General features: G+C 38.1%; 3 protein-coding genes across 3 annotated transcripts; 2 read left to right on the top strand and 1 right to left on the bottom strand.

Annotated features, from left to right (window-relative positions):
- Position 1: 1 nt before the first annotated feature.
- Positions 2 to 2205, bottom strand: LOC115006695 (40S ribosomal protein S27-like). Its single transcript, XM_029429090.1, has 4 exons — positions 2060 to 2205; positions 875 to 980; positions 650 to 760; positions 2 to 262 (listed from the first exon to the last, which is right to left on the bottom strand). The coding sequence occupies exons 1-4, from the start codon at positions 2063 to 2065 to the stop codon at positions 234 to 236; spliced, it is 252 nt and encodes an 83-aa protein (XP_029284950.1). The 5' UTR covers positions 2066 to 2205; the 3' UTR covers positions 2 to 233.
- A 966-nt stretch (positions 2206 to 3171) lies between these two features.
- On the top strand, positions 3172 to 8681 carry LOC115007248 (ras-related protein Rab-8A). The gene is made up of 8 exons (XM_029430027.1): positions 3172 to 3421; positions 3930 to 3990; positions 5043 to 5103; positions 6138 to 6215; positions 6365 to 6454; positions 6588 to 6653; positions 7107 to 7157; positions 7311 to 8681. Exons 1-8 carry the CDS (start codon positions 3298 to 3300, stop codon positions 7398 to 7400), a joined length of 621 nt encoding a protein of 206 aa, XP_029285887.1. The 5' UTR covers positions 3172 to 3297; the 3' UTR covers positions 7401 to 8681.
- Positions 8682 to 14481: 5800 nt separating this feature from the next.
- Positions 14482 to 20115, top strand: hsh2d (hematopoietic SH2 domain containing). The gene is given in 6 exon segments (XM_029430083.1): positions 14482 to 14606; positions 17452 to 17541; positions 17642 to 17807; positions 18032 to 18280; positions 18714 to 18922; positions 18924 to 20115. Coding segments are annotated over 6 exon segments (1086 nt in total). The 3' UTR covers positions 19171 to 20115.
- The last annotated feature ends 198 nt before the right edge of the window (positions 20116 to 20313 follow it).

A 20313-nucleotide genomic window follows, 5' to 3' on the forward strand; every position in this document is an offset into this window, starting at 1 on the left:
GTGCATTTTGAAGAATTGTAATATGTTTTATTCAAGATGAATCCTCATATCAACCTGGTATACATACAGTTCATTCTGAACATGTGGGAATGTGCATGCATATGATTTAAGTTGCTCCTCCAACGCTCTGCATTTCACTCCACATTAAAAGTGCGGAGTGCGACGATCAGACTCATTGTTTCATGGTACGTTCTTCCAATCTGCTGCTAGTCGGGTGTTTAGAACATTTCTGTTCAGGAATATTTCTTCCTGAAGGCACAGCCTAGACACAAAACAAACATTTCAATACCTCAAATCAGACTCAACTATTTAAAGGATGGCTTTGGATCCTTTCACCTTTTTTTGTTGTTGCAATTATTAACATTTTTGTGTTGAACAAGGGAAGAAAACTATTGATATATTCATGCATCCAGAATTAACTTCATCCACATATATCAATTAATTTAAAAAAAACTAAAGATAAACCGACGAGAGAGAGAAAACATTTATTTTTTCTATTAATTTGCGTAATTTCATAAATTAATTCATACCTCATCAATTTAAACTGACACCTTTTATACTTATATAAGTTATTCTCTCCATTTCTGAGATTTCCTGTATCCTTCCATGATTGAACTGATGGACTTAAACTAAATATATATTTGTTTACCTTCAGTTAGTCTGCATTTCCCCCCTGCTGGTTGGCAGAGGATTAAAGAGCAGCCACCACAAGGCACCACCGTCTGGGAATGGCTGAAGATGGTGGTGATCCTGTAACAGCCTTGGGAGGATAAACATTAACAACATTACAAAAAAAAACACTTTTAAGGACACACTTATAATACACACATTAGAAAATCAGTGAGGAAAATTAGCTGCGTGGTGCAGTCCTTACCTGTGCATTTAACATCCATAAAGTAGGAGTTGGGACTCTGCACCAGCCTCTTCTTCTTGTGTCTACTCCTCTCTTTAGTGAGACTGGGCTGCAGCAGATCTTTATCCTGCAGCCGAGGTCAGAGGATGATCAAATTAGTCATTTTAGAATTAAATTAATATTTTGTATTATTATTATTATTATTATTATTATTATTATTATTATTATTATTATACTGATGGTGATGATAATGGTTAATATTATTAATTGTATTTAAATATATATTATTATTATTATTATTATTATTATTATTATACTGATGGTGATGATAATGGTTTATATTATTAATTGTACTTAAATATATATTATTATTATTATTATTATTATACTGATGGTGATGATAATGGTTAATATTATTAATTGTATTTAAATATATATTATTAGTATTATTATTATTATTAGTATTATTATACTGATGGTGATGATAATGGTTAATATTATTAATTGTACTTAAATATATATTATTATTATTATTATTATTATTATATTATTATTATTATTATTATTATTATTATTAGTATTATTATACTGATGGTGATGATAATGGTTAATATTATTAATTGTATTTAAATATATATTATTATAATTATTATTATTATTAGTAGTATTATTATACTGATGGTGATGATAATGGTTAATATTATTAATTGTACTTAAATATATATTATTATTATTATTATTATTATTAGTAGTAGTAGTAGTAGTATTATTATACTGATGGTGATGATAATGGTTAATATTATTAATTGTATTTAAATATATATTATTATTATTATTATTATTATTATTATTATTATTATTTAATATTCAGTTAATGACGAGGCGATGCTAGTTTGTTGATGTTTTGATTATACCGTAATGCCCCCCCCCCCTACAGGCTCACGAATGGAGCAAGTGCACAAACATGTCCAGGCAAGCCTTGGCATCATGTCTGAGAAGCTACACCTGCATACTGTAAGCAGATAATGATTTTTAAAATACATTTTAACGCATATTTTCTCTGTGCATCAACTCGTTAACACATCGTTCTCTCACTGTTTCCATGCCATGTTTTATTTATCAATCAATGAACTCATACTTTTATAACTGCAAGCTCTAACGTTTGTAACTAGAAGAAAATAAAGCAATAACAATATTTTCACTTACAGACATGTTTGCTTAAATCCCTCAAGTTTATCATCCAACGCAAATACGATGCAGAAGGTATCAAGTGTTCCTTTCTCAATCAGACTGGAGTTGTTTTGATGTCTGAAGTACGTCTAGCCCCGGAAGAGCCGAGCAGGCGGGCGGGGTCTGTCTCTTCAGGGGTGGTGCAACAGATAATACTGGATGAACTGGTCCATGTTTACATAATAATGTTACTTCAATAATTACTTTTGTACAAATCAAAAGTCAATAAGTGTATTTCAGACACACATGTCCATATCAATAACTATGAATAGATAAGTAGCTAATTGTTTCTCAATATGGGGTCTATACATAGAAAAACTATTTTCTAATTTTCTTTTCCTAATAAACTTTTTAGGTTTTTAATATGATATTTTATATATCTAATATTTTTTATTAGAGAAATAACATCTGTCGATAAGTAGTGGAAACTTCATCCTGTTAAATGATGATCTAACTTAATATATCACGATATTAAACATTTTCTTTTCAAAAGGCTTAAATATGTTCAATTTATAATATTGACATTTTAAAATCTAAAATAGTTCATAGATTACGTTGTATTATAATGAATTGTATGCTATTTATTAAAATAATCGGCATTATATTCTGAATACAGTATATATATATATATAGTATGAAGAAACAATACTAAAATAACAAAATGTGTAATTTGATAAATACATGTAATAATGTATATATAAATAAGTGTACCAAAATTAATATTAAAAATACATGTAGGCATTAATTAATTGAAACAAAGTGACGGAAATTGATATTTCTAATTCAATTTGCCTCTTTATTTATTTACCTTTGTATTATGTATCCTATTTATATACTCTTCTATTTAATGTTCCATTTTATTTATTTATTTATTTTTTGCATTAATTTTTAAATGTATTTATTCATTAATAATTAAATTATCGTATGTGTTTATATATTTGTCACACCCAGATCCCACTTTGAGAATATTTGCTCTACGATGCCCTCGTGAGTTAAGTATTGATTTCTGTCAAACGACTAATTAACACACATAATTTAATTCGGGTGACCACAGACATCAAAACGAACATACCTAACGGGATATCAACGGACTTCCGGAGCCACGACGACAGAGCAGAGTGACAGTTGATTTGTCCAAAAGGACAGCTCACAAGCAGTGACGTCTCTGTCTCTACGGCGGGCGGGATATCCGCAGTAGTAAACTAGCTAATAACATGGCGAAGACTTATGATTACTTGTTTAAACTACTTTTAATCGGCGATTCAGGCGTCGGAAAGACCTGTGTGCTATTCAGATTTTCGGAAGATGCCTTCAACTCAACGTTTATCTCTACTATAGGTGGGTAATAATCGTATCATGAAGACTGTCTTTGCTGAAAAAGTACAAGAGCAGCCCATCCCGTCATGCTAATTTGTTGCTAACTTTTCTGGCTAGCATTCATCTTGTAGTAGCTAGTCAGGAAGCAGGCTCGTTACAGGGGCTTTTCCAGAAACGACAACTATATTTTAACAAGTTGTGATACTTAAAACACCCCTGTATGTATGAACTGTAAGGTTGTGTACGTCCCAAAAGCTGTAATAGTATTATAAATTAATTGACAATAAAACTAACTAGCTACAAAGCTGTCAGTTAGCTAGCTAGCTAGCTAGCTAGCTAGCTACTTAGCAGTGTCATTTTTCATATGACCAGCTGCCTGTACTTCGCACTGTCGTAGACAACGTTACAGAACATATTTATGACTCTGTGCTGCTAAACTTAAACATTAATGCTACTGTCAAGGGGATGCTAAATGTCATTTCTGCGCCAGATGTGCAAAAATGTAATCATGTGACTTGTTTTTCCTCAGGTATTGATTTCAAGATCAGAACAATAGAATTAGATGGAAAGAAGATCAAGCTACAGATATGGTAAGATTGTCACAATATATGCAATGCTTCTTTATAGCTTGGCTTGTATGTGGAGAAGAAATATTCATGATGGGTGATGATTACACCAGTTTATTGTGTACATCTCACTAACATTAATGCAGTCTAATAGAGTAGCCCTTCAGGGTTTATTGCACTCTGGATGTTAGTTTTAGCTTTGTGTATCTTTCTTATCTTTCTTTTTAAATGAGCACAACTTAAAGTAAAGTGGCTTTAAAAGAAGTTATGGTGTCGTGATATCACCAATATCAAGTGATATCAATGCGAGCCTGTAAAAGGTTGAGTAAATATACAATATTTAAGATAAATAACTATAACCTTGGTTGATATCTGGTTTAATTTTCTCCAATATTACAATCTGTATCGCGCTGTTATTAAACAAGACACAAGTTTTTCTATCTATAAATCTTTGTACCGCTTTTATATCCTCTCTTGACAACGTCATTGACGTCATGATTTTCCTTGTTTTTGATATGGAATAAATACCAGCCACGTATTTACTTTAGCACGGTAAAGTCCAGATAGCTGTGTCCACTGATTACTTTTAGGGGATTTTGCTTTATATCTTAGAGGAAGAGATTAACATCTGTTTTATTTCTGTGCTGTTAGCGACTTGTGATATGTTCACTCTTGCACAAAGACTGGAACCAGTGGGAAACATCTAACCTGGTCAACTATAAGTCTCTAAAGCTAACATATTTACACTGTAGTTTTGTCTTTAATACTTGTGCAAGGATAAAAATAGTTTTAAAGAACAGTTAACATTGGAGCAACAACAGCTGCGCCATGTGTCCTTGTCCAAGTCCTGTCCTTAGTGCCTTTAAAGTCGCTGGTTCTGCAATTTTCAACAACACCAAGCCGACTCTTGGGTGGTGACTCGTCTGCAGTATAACAACACACAACACTTAAATAAGACATTTAGGGAGTTGAGTATGTATTTATTTTTAAATGATCTGTTTCCAGTTGTTTACAACCTCCTTGCTTAATGCACAGATGGAAATCTAGCTTTTAAATAAGGTTTCTTTTGTATGTAGGGATACAGCAGGACAAGAGAGGTTCAGGACCATCACGACAGCCTACTACAGAGGAGCCATGGTAAGTTGCATTGTCATCTCAGGTGTGAGCGCTGCAGCATCAACCTTTACCTGAACTACGCCCAGCACTGTTGTTATTGTTCACTACATTGTTCACACCTGGAACATCAGAGGTGCACTCGGTGCATTGTTATGGTATTTCTGTTCGCCTCTCCTTTTTAGTTCAAGTTTAACTGGATGTCTGTGTTTGCATATTTTACTTCAGTATCGATCCTTGTTGCCTTTTAGGTTTTCAATAAGGATGCACACTATGGATCATCTTATACTGACATTACCTGCTTCTCATTACTGATACCAAAAGGATAACTGATCATTTCTCATGTAGTTTATGCACACCTGAGGGTAAGATGTAGAGAGCAAAGAGGTCTGAGCTCTGACCAAACCTAACTGACATCACTACAACAAAACTAAGAACAGTTCTGACTCTTCAAATATGAATTAATAAAAAATTCTATTAAAGTAGGTTAAAAAAAAACTTGTTTTGCAAATTGCAACCGTGTTGTCGTGTGTAGATGCTGCGCTTGTTAAGTCAAAGCAATTAGCCTTCGTATTATCGACTATTTATCGGCTGTAATTTCATTATTGGAATAATAAACTTCCCATTATCATCCCAAAATCTGCAACTTCTTTGCACACTGGTCTCATGTATTTCAGTCGTAGTAGTTCTTAACTTATTTCTTTATATTTTATATTGCGTATTCTTTAGATGTATATATGTTTGACTGTGTAGTTTTTACTGCTGATAACTTGCTGCAGCTGTAACTCAATAATTTCCCAATTTGGGATCAGTAAAGTACATCCATCTATTTATCGGCCTGATATATGTCGTGCATCTCTAGTATTGAAGTGCTATACTTTTACTTGAGGCTTTAAAATCATGTGATCCATCACTGATGAAGGTGAACGTGGACAGCAGAAAATCACATTACACACTTAATTTCCATAAAGTCTGTCTCTTTGGACTCATGAGAATTTGTAAGCAATGATTTCATTGTTGTCTTGCTGCTCAGTTGTTTCATGACTGTTCTTCTCCAGGGCATCATGTTGGTGTACGACATAACAAATGAGAAGTCCTTTGACAACATCAAGAACTGGATACGGAATATAGAAGAGGTAAACGTTTCACATCGGTGTGTGTTTGTGTGTGTGTGCCTGCCTCTTAATGTTAATATCAGTCGTTTTTTTAAAATAAGCTAAAGAGTTTGCATAAATATAACGCATCAATGTCCTGTCTGTTTACCGTGCCAATTTGTGTTCCACAGCATGCCTCGGCAGACGTGGAGAGGATGGTCCTTGGGAACAAATGTGATTGCAATGACAAGCGACAAGTGTCCAAAGACCGAGGGGAGAAGGTGGGAGGATGCAGATGAATAATAAATGCACTGACAACTTGATTTTACAACAACACTTGAACCTCGCTCTGTTGGGATACATATTTATTAACGTGCCTGAGCACTGACACCCATTCTGTTCTCCCGCTGTCAGCTGGCGCTGGAGTACGGTATCAAGTTCATGGAGACCAGTGCGAAGGCGAACATCAACGTCGAGAATGTGAGTTCACGCTTTTCTTCTGCGACTATCATTCACAGCTGGAGGTATTGTTACCAAGAGTTGGGCCGTTGGTCATTGTCGTCTGTAGCTTTAGCAAGAGTCTGACTAATTAACAGCTCATGAGAGATTAAATATTTATCTATTATGACGGAAACTGTCACGTGTTGAGTGTTAGTACTGGGCGATATGGAGCAAACAAACCTGTCTTGGTGTTTTCAGGCTGAATGGCATCACATATGTAACACGACATCCAACATTAGCGATATAATCGTTATTGTGAAGTGATATCTACATACATTTAAAGGAGCAGTGTGCAGGATTTAGGGGGATGTATTAGCTATATTCATTAGTACTCATAACTATGTTTTATGTGCATGATTACAGCTAACTAAAGATTGTTTTCATTAGCTTACAATGAGACCTTGAATTTGTTTAACCTGTTTTTGTCTGCAGGCTTTCTTAACCCTCGCCAGAGACATCAAAGCAAAAATGGACAAGAAGCTGGTAAGAATATATAAATCTGTAACATCTGTTAGTGTGTGGTATCTGTGCTGTGTCACGTACTGGTGTGTTTTGTTGCGCTTCTCATATTTGAATGTGCTCTGTCGTGTGTGTGTGTGTGTGTGTGTGTGTGTGTGTGTGTGTGTGTGTGTTCAGGAGGGCAACAACCCGCAGGGCAGCAGTCAAGGAGTAAAGATTACAGAACAACCCAAGAAGAGCAGCTTCTTCCGCTGCACGCTCCTGTGAGGAGACGGGAGTGTCGGCATCCACCATCGCCTTAACTGTGTCCCCCACTGGACAGAACTGGACAGAGCACACACTCTCCCCAAGTCTTCTTCACTTCGTCTTCCTCCTTTTTCTTTCTATTAGGAAAAACTAAAGTTTATCGCTCTTTTGGTTCCATTGACAACTGTGAATCTAACTCCCGTGGCCTCTGTTCGATCTTTTCTCATTAGATTCTTGATTCTTCCAATTTTATTGACTTTTAAAGGCTTTTTGTGAGAAACGATCAAACCTTCCCTGCTCACATTAATGTCGGATTCCTCGCTGGTTTCTTCCACCTGTTGTCGGTGTCACTTGGTGAAGTCTTATTTATTTGATCCTCATCACATAAAGTAGCTCAGATTATACCTCCAGAAAAGGCTAACGAGTTTAATGGGCTTCCTAATTTTGAACATGCTCCTGTCGAATAATGCGATGTATGTATCCAAGGTGATGAGAGTACAGTCCACATTTGTGTACTGACTGGGTGGCCTAGACTTTTTATTATTAGATAACAGAAAATGTGAATCATTCATCATGATTCTCATCATGAAACGGTAGTGCCAGCACAGGTTTACTCATCATATCAACACTGGGGGTTTACATGTCCTCTGTTCACCTTTACTACTCGTGTCTTTCTGATTTCTTAGGCTGAAACATTCCTCTTGTGAACACTTTAATGTGCAATGTAATGTGTGTGTGTGTGTGTGTGTGTGTGTGTGTGTGTGTGTGTGTGTGTGTGTGTGTGTGTGTGTGTGTGTGTGGGGGGCGCAGATTAAGCCTATCTTTCAGTATTCACGTGGATGCAGTGAGACCGGGTTCTTGACATTGAAGTATGCTTGTTTTAAGGCCACGCAGATTCCTTTTTTTTAGGTATTGCAATTTCTACGGTTAATATAAGATGTGATTCAACTAGCGGACTAGCAATACCTGACTCTGACACCTGGAGGCATGACAGTCTCACAGCGGTGGCACGTAAGGAATCCCAGCGATGATGAAATCATTGTTTGACGCATTCATACTTCCTGTCGTCAGGTCCAATGGGGGCGCACGCACACAAACTGTTTTCTGGGCCGTGGAGAGGTGCTGTGCTGTAGCAGTATTTATGGAGTGAAACAAAACATAGCACCAAAATGACAAAGTGCCCTTTTTATGTTCTTATTGATTATTATGCACTTTTCCTTTTTTTTGTCCTTTTCTGTTAAAAAAAAAAAAAAAAAAAGTTCTTAACATTTGTTGACTGTTTATTACAAGTCTTAACTGAAAGCATAGAATATCCGTGCACAACATGTACCCTATCTGGGCTTCCTTAAAAACATCTGAGCACTGAAACCTCTTTATGAGTTTGTATAAGGAAAATACACCGAAGGCCTTTAATTTAGAGAAGTTTCCTCATTTCAACATTCCTTTATTCCACTTTTTCCAGCTTTTTATGCATTTACATCCCCATTGATGCCTTTGCAACCACCCCTCCCCCACCTCTCTCTCTTACTCCCCCCCTCCAGACATCCCACTGTCTTGTTTTGGCCCAGTATCATGGCCATCTGAACTATGCATTCTGGGTGCGTAGAAAACCCTCTCAAAGCTTTGCACACTTGACTTGACGAGCTCTGTTTGAGATTAGAAATGTGCAAAAGAACTTTTGCTGTTTTATTTTCTGCTGTTTCTCTAAATTCTGTTGTTTTTGCTTGTTTGAGCCGCAATAATAGGAAATTAATTGAAAGCTGATGAAAATCACGTCCGACGTTTTACAGTGAGAGCAAATCATTTCTGAGGAGTTATTGAATTAAGTATGTAACTGCGTAGGTGTTAACCTGTGGATTTAAATCACTGCCGTTAACATGGTTTTGGCACAATTTGGGTTTAACTGGCTCTCGCAGATTAAGTCAATTCGTGGCTTGATGAAGATGCAGGTTTTGTCTTAAAGTTAATCTGTTAAATGAGCTCAGTTCTGATTAAAGTCATCTGTAATTCTTGCCAACTATCAATTTGCCAGATCTATGTTAATAACATGTCTTCAGCGTCCCCTCACTAAGTTTGGATTCCATCGCTGATTGTTGATGATTTCATGGGGAATAAATTTAATATTTCAGCAATTGTAAATAAGATCTACAATGATTGTACTGAAGGTTCATAAATCTTATTGATCTACACATTTTGTAGATATGTGTTTTGATGATTTATTAAAAATGAGATTCTTAAAAAAAAAACCGTGTTTACTCAATTTATTGTATTTGCACCTTTTTCTTATTTGAAATTCATGCAGACGATGGAAATCCTTAAACACTTGCATTTTATTGTGTTTAAGGATTTAGATCAGGGGGGGCAATTAGCTTTAGCAGAGGGCCTCATGAGAAACTGGGACTGTTGTGGAGGGTCGGACCAACAGGCTGATCACCTGTATTAAAAAAAGAAAATGCTCCAGGAGCTCCGACAGATTGATTTCTGTAAATTGACTCGCGGGCCGCACAGAGTGAGGGCGCGAGCCGCCAGTTGCCCACCCCTGGGTTAAACGGTATGTCCATTCTGATAATTGTTATTAAATATCTGTTTTCAGTCAACTAAATCAGCTCCTGAGCAAATACCAGGTGTAATAACTACAGCACAGCACACATTAATATTCATACTTCTCTCTCCTGACACATTAAAAAACCTTGTCCAGGGTGAGCAGTACAGATGAGTTAACCACCCACCAAAGCCCAAGCAGCATGTGCTATATCTGTTTTATATGTTCTCCTAAGCAGCAGGCAGAGAAAGGTTTACTGAGGAAAGTTCTCCAGAAAGACAACTTTGAAGGAAATACAAGCAACATCTTATAACTGTTGCTTATTTATATTGAGATTATATAGTTATAGATTAGCCATCGGTTATTAGCCACGATTAGATATATTTATATATAGATATATATATCTATATATCTATAGATATATAGATTATATAATATATAAGATAGATATATAATATATATATATTATAAATATATTAATCTAGAGATATATAGATATAATTATCTATAAGTATTATTATAATATTTATAATATTATAATAAGATATATATACTCATATATAGTCATATATAATATATTATATATATATCGTCATATAGATCATCTATATAATCTCTCTCTCTCTCTCTTCTTCTCCTTGTCTCTCTCTAGTCCTTCTCTCTCTCTCTCTCTTCTCTCTCTCTCTCTTCCCTCTCTTATCTTCTCTCTCTCCTCTCTCTCCTCTTATCTCTCCTCTCTCTATCTCTCTCTTCTCCTCTCTCCTCTACTCTCTCTCTCATCTCTCTATCTCCTCTCCTTCTCATCTCTTCCCTCATCTCTTCTCTCTCTCTCATCTCTCTCTCACTCCTCTCTCCTCATCTCCTCTACCTCTCCTCTCCATCTCTCTCATATATATAATATATAATACAAACGACTAAAGAAATATAAAACGACTACAAAGACACGCAAAGCAACAGCAAAAAGACAGAAAATAACAAAAAAAGGATCAAAACAGCACAAAGAGACACACAATGACTACAAAACGTATAAAGCTGGAGTACATACAGTAGTTTTAAAGTATTTTGCCTTATATGGAATTATATGGACACAATTCCACTTCAGAATTCTATGGATCCAGAATGTTACCTGATCTTTGTGGGACTTCTGTGTGGCTCTGTGTGGCTCTGTGTGGCTCTGTGTGGCTCTGTGGGACTTCTGTGTGCTCTCTATGTGGCTCTGTGGGACTTCTGTGTGCTCTCTATGTGGCTCTGTGTGGCTCTGTGTGGCTCTGTGTACCTCTGTGTGGCAGAGAGTGGCAGAGTGTCACAGAGTATGTCACAGTGTGACACAGTGTGACTGAGTGCAGCAGAGTCTGGCAGAGTGTGACAGGGTGTGACTTAGTGTGACAGAATCTTGCAGAGTGGGACAGAGTATGGCAGAGTATGACAGGGTGTGACTGAGTGTGACAGAATCTTGCAGAGTGGGACAGAGTATGGCAGAGTATGAATCCTATCCTCTCTGGCCTCCCCACAAAACTACTCAACAGACTCCAAATCATTCAAAACTCGGCTGCCCGGATCATTACCCGCACCAAATCGTCTGACCACATCACCCCCATCCTCATCCAACTTCACTGGCTCCCTGTTCAGCACCGGATTGATTACAAAAACCTTCTGCTCACATACAAAGCCCTCAACAACCTCGCCTCCACCGATCTCTCAAACCTCCTCCAGGAATACATCACCTCCCGCTCCCTGCGCTCATCATCAGCCGGACTCCTGACTGTCTCCACCTCCCGCCTCAGCACCATGGGAGCCAGGGCTTTTAGCTGCACCGCGCCCAGGCTCTGGAATTCTCTGCCTCCACACATCAAACAGTCTGACTCCATTACCACTTTCAAATCTGCTGTTTTAACTTTTAAATGCTCTGTAAGGCGACCTTGTGTCCTGAAAGGCGCCTCTAAATGAAATGTATTATTATTATTATTATTATGACTGAGTGTGACAGAATTATTTAAAAGAATGTACCCATCTGGGAAGAGGAGCAGCTGCAGCGAGGATCAGAGACACACACACACATACACACACACACACACACACACACACACACACACACACACACACACACACACACACACACACACACACACACACACACACACACACACACACACACACACACACACACTATGATCTTTCAGTTAACATGCAAACACACTTATAGTTGCCTGGGCAGATAGTTTAAAGCTGTGTTTCTGTTTACGTTCGGTTTACGTTTTCTCCTCCTCCTCCTCCTCCTCTTCCTCCTCCTCCTCCTCCTCCTCCTCCTCCTCCTCCTCCTCCTCCAGACCCTGTTGGACTTCACAGACTTAAGATCTACCAGAAGATGATCGAGAGCCGTCAGGATACTTTCCTTCTCCACGAGCTGTGTACCAGAGATGCTTCTTCCTCCTCCCCATCCCCGACCACTTTTCACTTTTACTGTTTACTTCTGATCCTTTGAACTGTTCAATAAAGTTCATCATTGTCAACTTATCAGTTCGGTCATTTCAGTCCACAAGAATTAGCATAAAACAGATTTTTATTTAGAAAAACCTTCTAAAGGATTATAAATGTTTCTGAACTGATTGTAATAACTTTATAGGAAGTAAATCTCAATTGTTAAAAAAAGAAAATTATATGTTTATTGTTTATTCACAGGGTTTTGGTAAACTTGCCATTTTGATAAAAATCTGTTGAAAGCAGTGAATGCTGTCGCACAGAAGTATTTATTGCTGTAGTGTCACTTTTAATGCTTCCACTCTAAAGGTGAGGTTTGTATTAATTACAGACAATGTTTGCAAGCAAAGCATGTGTGTGTGTGTGTGTGTGTGTGTGTGTGTGTGTGTGTGTGTGTGTGTGTGTGTGTGGGTGGGTGGGTCGGTGGCTGCACGTACTAAAGATATTTGTATTTACAAAAGGGCGGGCCCTGCAGAAAACCTGAGGAGTCATGTGTGAGTCATTGTTTCTACACTCTGTGCAGCACCACCTTTATTTCTGCTCAGTAACAAAGATGAAGGAGTGCTGCCTACAGGTGGCCACATCTTCTCACTAGAAAGAAGTCAGTGATGGTGACTGCTCAGACAATAAACATAATATCCACACACACACACTCCCTCTTCAACGTTACAGTAAAGGTGTGTTAGTCACCTGTTAGAACCAACCAGCTAAAGCACTCGCTGTGTCCCTTTTCCACAGCTTCCTGTGCCTGCAGTTACCTGTAGCTCACTAGTCTAACAGTAAGAGTGTTTCTACTTTCTGTTCTTAAAATGATCAAAGCTTAAAGCTACATGCTTAGCTTCCATCAAGCGTATTACGTGGTTAATTGTTAACTGTGTTTGCATCTTCACAGGCACTTTGTATCACGACTGAAGGGGATGGAGTCAAAACATTTACACTGGAGCTCACCACTTCCTCTTTGCACACCGCCGCCCGGGGGGATCAAAGCAGTAAGAACTTTATTAAGTTCATTTAGAGAATCATGTGGGAGGAAAACTTCTCAGATTATTATGTTTATTTAACTTTCCGTCCAGCAATTCCAGGATCATTAACTACTATTAGGCCAAAGACCATGGACTTATTGTTAAGACAGAAGCTTTTACACATTTGTCCAGCATTTGATTAGATTAAACTTTATTGTCATTGTGCAGAGTTCAGGTACAAGCCAATGAAATGCAGTTAGTATCCAACCAGGAGTGCAACAATGTGCTATATTAAATACAGAAAGTGCATTAAATGGTGCTATAAACTACTATAAATATGTAACATAATTTAATTAGCGTATTAAATAAGTTATTAAATCTTCAACCGGGCAACAGCTTTTTGTATTTTCTTTAAAAAAAACATAAATATGACAAAATTAATTCAATTAAAATAAATTGTGTGGCTGTCCATGGTATTGTGTGTACTTTATCTTTCAAACAATAATAAAAAACATTATTTGCAGCACAGGTTTAACTGAGAGAGCCTCAATTGTGTCTCTTTATACACATGTAGCCTTCATTAAAACACACACCTGGCACTGGAATAAAGCAGCACAGTTGGTACACATGGATAAAGTTGACTGATATTATTGCACTCTTTATGCTTAGTATATACAAAAGTGTTTTTCTTGTTTGGGTACATTATGCAGTGTTCCCTGTACTTTAGTCTCCGCCCCCAGACAGGTGTAGTCAGGTTAGTGAAAGCTGCTGTGTCATTTTCATCACGGAGCTGCCAGACCAGGTGAGTTCTTTGCTTTATTGACAAAACCACTTCTAATTACTTTACTGTTCAAATAACACACTTTGGAAACTCTGTTATACTGTGCTATATAAATAAAGTTATTATTAATATTACAAGTAAAACCGATGCCAGTAGTGTTATAAATCATCTTTAAAAAGAGGGTTAAAACAGATGTATTATTTGAATGCACACTCTGCTGGTTAAGTATCTGTGGCACGTATCTTATGTTTGTGATTCAATGAACTGTAAATGACACATTCGCAGGTCTTCGTCCTCACTGAGTTTTCCGTCAGAGCATTAAATGAGCCGTTTGCCAGGATGATGGAGTGTCAGTCGTCACAGGGACAGCGTGACGCTTTCGCCTGGTTCACAAAGACCCAGCTCCAGTCTGTGATCACGGACGGCATCATCCCAGAATGGTTTCACGGGATCATTTCCAGGAAGTAAGTCGTCAAAGTGTATCACTGTCAGACATCTGTAACAGAAAGGAATGTGGAGAGCCGTTAAGAAAACAAGATGAAGGTGATGGGGTGGTGTTGCAGCATGCAGTCATTGTTTTTAGTGAATTGCTCAAGTTTAAAGTTGCTCTGGTTTAGTCATATAGGATGCATGATGTGTTTTACTCTGCTGGATATGTAATAGTAATGTCAGGTTAACAAGAGGAAGTCGACATAACAAAAGAAAGAGACAAAATTCAGATGCAATGTAAAAGTAATGAGTAAAGAAAACATAGGCCTAAAATCTACAAAATGTACAATATCATTTGAGGAAGTTCTTGGAAAACATGTAAAAATAAAAGATTCAAATTATTAATTATATCATAGTTGCTCCTGTAAGTGATGGTAAAACATCCAAACCTAAGAAACAAGTGAGACAACAACAAGTGAGACAACAACAAGTGAGACAACAACAAGTGTGACAACAACAAGTGTGACAACAACAAGTGAGACAACAACAAGTGAGACAACAACAAGTGTGACAACAACAAGTGAGACAACAACAAGTGAGACAACAACAAGTGAGACAACAACAGTGAGACAACAACAAGTGTGACAACAACAAGTGAGACAACAACAAGTGTGACAACAACAAGTGGACAACAACAAGTGAGACAACAACAAGTGAGACAACAACAAGTGTGACAACAACAAGTGAGACAACAACAAGTGTGACAACAACAAGTGTGACAACAACAAGTGAGACAACAACAAGTGAGACAACAACAAGTGTGACAACAACAAGTGAGACAACAACAAGTGTGACAACAACAAGTGTGACAACAACAAGTGAGACAACAACAAGTGAGACAACAACAAGTGTGACAACAACAAGTGAGACAACAAGTGAGACAACAACAAGTGAGACAACAACAAGTGTGACAACAATAAGTGAGACAACAACAAGTGTGACAACAACAAGTGAGACAACAACAAGTGTGACAACAACAAGTGAGACAACAACAAGTGTGACAACAACAAGTGAGACAACAACAAGTGTGACAACAACAAGTGAGACAACAAGTGAGACAACAACAAGTGTGACAACAACAAGTGAGACAACAACAAGTGAGACAACAACAAGTGAGACAACAACAAGTGTGACAACAACAAGTGAGACAACAACAAGTGTAACAACAACAAGTGTGACAACAACAAGTGAGACAACAACAAGTGTGACAACAACAAGTGAGACAACAACAAGTGTAACAACAACAAGTGAGACAACAACAAGTGAGACAACAACAAGTGAGACAACAACAGTGAGACAACAACAAGTGTGACAACAACAAGTGAGACAACAAGTGAGACAACAAGTGAGACAACAACAAGTGTGACAACAACAAGTGAGACAACAACAAGTGTGACAACAACAAGTGAGACAACAACAAGTGAGACAACAAGTGAGACAACAACAAGTGTAACAACAACAAGTGTGACAACAACAAGTGAGACAACAACAAGTGAAGACAACAAGTGAGACAACAACAAGTGAGACAACAACAAGTGTGACAACAAGTGAGACAACAACAAGTGAGACAACACAAGTGAGACAACAACAAGTGAGACAACAACAAGTGAGACAACAAGTGAGACAACAACAAGTGAGACAACAACAAGTGAGACAACAACAAGTGAGACAACAACAAGTGAGACAACAAGTGAGACAACAACAAGTGAGACAACAACAAGTGAGACAACAACAAGTGAGACAACAACAAGTGAGACAACAACAAGTGAGACAACAACAAGTGAGACAACAAGTGAGACAACAACAAGTGTAACAACAACAAGTGTGACAACAACAAGTGAGACAACAACAAGTGAGACAACAAGTGAGACAACAACAAGTGTGACAACAAGTGAGACAACAAGTGAGACAACAACAAGTGAGACAACAACAAGTGAGACAACAACAAGTGAGACAACAACAAGTGTGACAACAACAAGTGAGACAACAACAAGTGTGACAACAACAAGTGAGACAACAACAAGTGAGACAACAACAAGTGAGACAACAACAAGTGAGACAACAACAAGTGTGACAACAACAAGTGAGACAACAACAAGTGAGACAACAACAAGTGAGACAACAACAAGTGAGACAACAACAAGTGAGACAACAACAAGTGAGACAACAACAAGTGAAACATCAGAGATATCCAACATTCCCTCAAAAGTAATTGTAATACTTCCTCCACACCCAGAGTACACATTCACTACTTTGTATAGAGCATGACATCATGTGGATCCCTATTAGACACCGTGAGCTCCACCCGTTTACTTTTCTGACTATAATAATGTCGTCTATTGATAAAACTTTTTGAATGTTCAGTCCGAGCAAGCTTTAGAACTTTTAGTTGTGTATTGATAACAAAGCTGTTTCCTACACATCTTAAAGGAATACTTGTATACCCCCCCCCCCCTGAGAAAAGTCTCGATGAATTGAAGACTTATATCAAAACATCAGTTTATAAAACTCCCACACAACTGGTGCCGTGTAATCCAAGTCTCACAGAGTCGTACGCTCACTACTTCTCTTTTCTCAGTTTTTTGATAATTCGATCACCACGGAAACATGTGAGAAAAATAAAGTTTGTGGCGACTAACTGAATACACACATGATCATTTTGTGTGTGAAGTATCCCTTTAAGATGTCACAATTCCCTGGTTCTCTTTCCTAACAGACTTATTCCAGCTCCAGTTTACAGGCAATACCGTCAAATCCTTTACAGATTAAAGTGCACGAGTGAAAGGTTGTTTTTGTTTTGTGCTCATATTATTTCTGCAGTATGTCAGAGGAACTGCTGATGTCCAAGCCTCCTGGCTACTTCCTCATCAGAGTCAGTGAGAGCAGGATTGGCTACACGCTCTCATACCGGTGAGTGTTTGCAGGATTAAAGGAGCTTTGTCTCGCTGTTTGCACTCACACACTCGGCCCGACAGTTAAACAGCCCTGTCTCGATCTCTTTGTCCCTCAGCGCTGAGGACCGCTGCAGACATTTCATGATCGATGCTTTGGAGGATGGCCGTTACAACATAGTTGGAGAAGTCAGGCGTCACCGGTTTCTGCAGGACCTGGTGGACGTTCACCGTAGGACTCCCATAATGCCTTTCACTGAGGTGCTGACTGTCGCCTGTGGACAGGTTAGGAAATGTTTTTATTTGCATGAATACAGATTTGTGCACAATGTGAAATTAACTCAATTTAACTGTCAGTCAAGCATCAGGACTACATATTTGCTTTTTGGTAATTTACAGTGCATGCATTTAGAGTTACAACAGAGTCACCTTTACGACAACCACAACATTTGCTTACACCATGCAAAAAGAAAACAATCACAACTGTTTCCTCTTCTGTCTCACTGAAGACCTCCAATAAGAAGACCGACTATGCAGAGTTGCTGGTTCCCCGAAGACCTCTGAATCCGAACAAAAGTTGTCTTCCAAACAACTTGCTGCATCCGAGCATAAGTCCCCTGACGTCACAAGAAGAGATCCCCCCCGCTCTTCCTTATCGACCAAATAACTTGAGGAACTCTGCAGTGGTGTCTCCAAACAGGATTTACCCTAATTTGGAAGAAGAATTTGAGCATGTCGCCTCCCCGCTCCGAGCCACGGTAATGAGGATCTTAGTGGTTCTTCAAATAAAACACTAAAACGTGATTCTCAAGACATTTCAAAGTGGTATTTGTTGGAACCAGCTTCCTTTTCCCTGAGAGATGCTGGTGATGGGGTCCTATAGGAACTATAGGAACTCATGGTTTTCTCCCAAACTTTGAACAGTTTTGGTTGTTTCTCATGAGAGATTTGTGTCTTTTCACTGCCAGGCCGCTGTCAATCAAATGTCCTTATGAAGCAGATTACCTCCGTTTTTGATTGTTAAACTTCCCCCAAAAAATGCCGCCAAACTTCATCTTTTAGTGTTGCTTATTTAGTCATCATTACTTAATGTTTTAGAGATTTGAATGCAGGTCTTCAACATTAAAATATGACGCTTTTATTTTCTAAGAAGTATATATGCTGAATACGTTTCATGTTTCTGATCTCCAGCCTGTGACCAGAAAGAGAGCCGACGATCCTCCATCCAACCAGCCTCCCGAGGTCCCGGCTCGGATCTCTGTCGCTCCACTGAAGCAAAACCAGGCTTGTACCAGAACAGTCTCTGCAGCTGGGAGCCCCCCCACACCTCCAGCCACTGAACCCCCCCTCAGTGCCAATATCCAGTCTGTAAAGAAGCAGGAAGACAAGCCGTCAGTTCTCCAACCTGAAGAACCTCAAGAAGAAATTCCAAAAGAAGAGAACGCCGCAGGAGGAACACATGTACACAGAGGTTAATGTGGAGGCGACTGAAAGGAGTGGAAGCGCTGAGAATGAGTACGAGGAGATCACAGGGGAGCAGACCTCTAACGCTCCACCATTTTCCTACATTTGCACTAATGCGAGACTGACTGATGGAGAGATCCCTCAGGAGTATCTTCCACCTCCACCCTTTGCTCCAGGCTACTGACACACAGCTGAACTGCTCGCTTAGAAAATGATGTACAGAAGGATCCAACACAAGCGGGTGAAGGTGCAGGAGAAAAGCATCACACAGAGAGAAAGGAGCGATAATCTGCACAATGGTTATTATAAGTTTAAGGGGAGATAGTACACGTGAAAAAATGAACTAATAGATATCACCATGAACCTTCTTCAGTTCATTACTCACATTAACACAATAATTGTTTGTATTACAAGCTTTCTGAAATGTTATGTTTAAATATGCAAATAAGGCATTATCTAATGCTAACTTTTGTTGAATTTTTAAAACATCTACAGACAAAACATGTTATGGAAGCAAAATAGACCAAACTCGCCTTAATAATGAACCATTCCCACCTTTAACATCTGTGTTTACATGCCTGACGAAGACCTTGAATGTTCAAATGTGGCATCATTACGGTGATACTTACTCATATTCGCTTGCTTTCCGATGCATATAAATATACTGCATTTACCAAGAAGGCAAATAGGTTTATTTCCCCAAATATCAAACTATTCCTTCAACATGTTGATATTTGCAATATGCAGTATGCAAACTACTTCCCCTTTCCTTTAAAGAACTGCACCACAGCTGCTGTAATGATGTTGTTTGGGACTTTAAAGATGTTGCTCCTCTTTTGCAAAGTCAAGAGTATAAAACTGTATATTAGATTAAACTGCTGTGACTGTAAGAAGTGCCACTGACTTGTGAATGCTCTGTTTTTTATTTATTATAAAGACAATACAAATAAACATTGTTATATAAGATTTATATATACAGTATACACATATATATATATATGCATGCATGTATGCAACTACTAGCCACTTCCCTGGCTTTTAAATTCAAAGTATGAAAAGGCAGGCAGGAGGAAGTTTAACGCAGCGTATGTAAATCTGAAATGATGGTTCACGTCAGCTGCTTTGAATACAGGACACATACTGTAGCATCACATCTGCTCTGTTATCAGCAACTTAACTGAGCGAGCTGGAAACAAAATGCAGACCCTGGTCACACTTGTTTCACAGGTAGGAACTCACAGGTGAGTCAAATTCACCTTTACAAAGCATTTCAATGTGTTACATGACTGAGCTAATAAATCACCTTTAAAAAAACATCTGTGTTGTT

Source organism: Cottoperca gobio, chromosome 4 (genome assembly GCF_900634415.1).
Source record: "Cottoperca gobio chromosome 4, fCotGob3.1, whole genome shotgun sequence".
Taxonomy (NCBI): domain Eukaryota; kingdom Metazoa; phylum Chordata; class Actinopteri; order Perciformes; family Bovichtidae; genus Cottoperca; species Cottoperca gobio.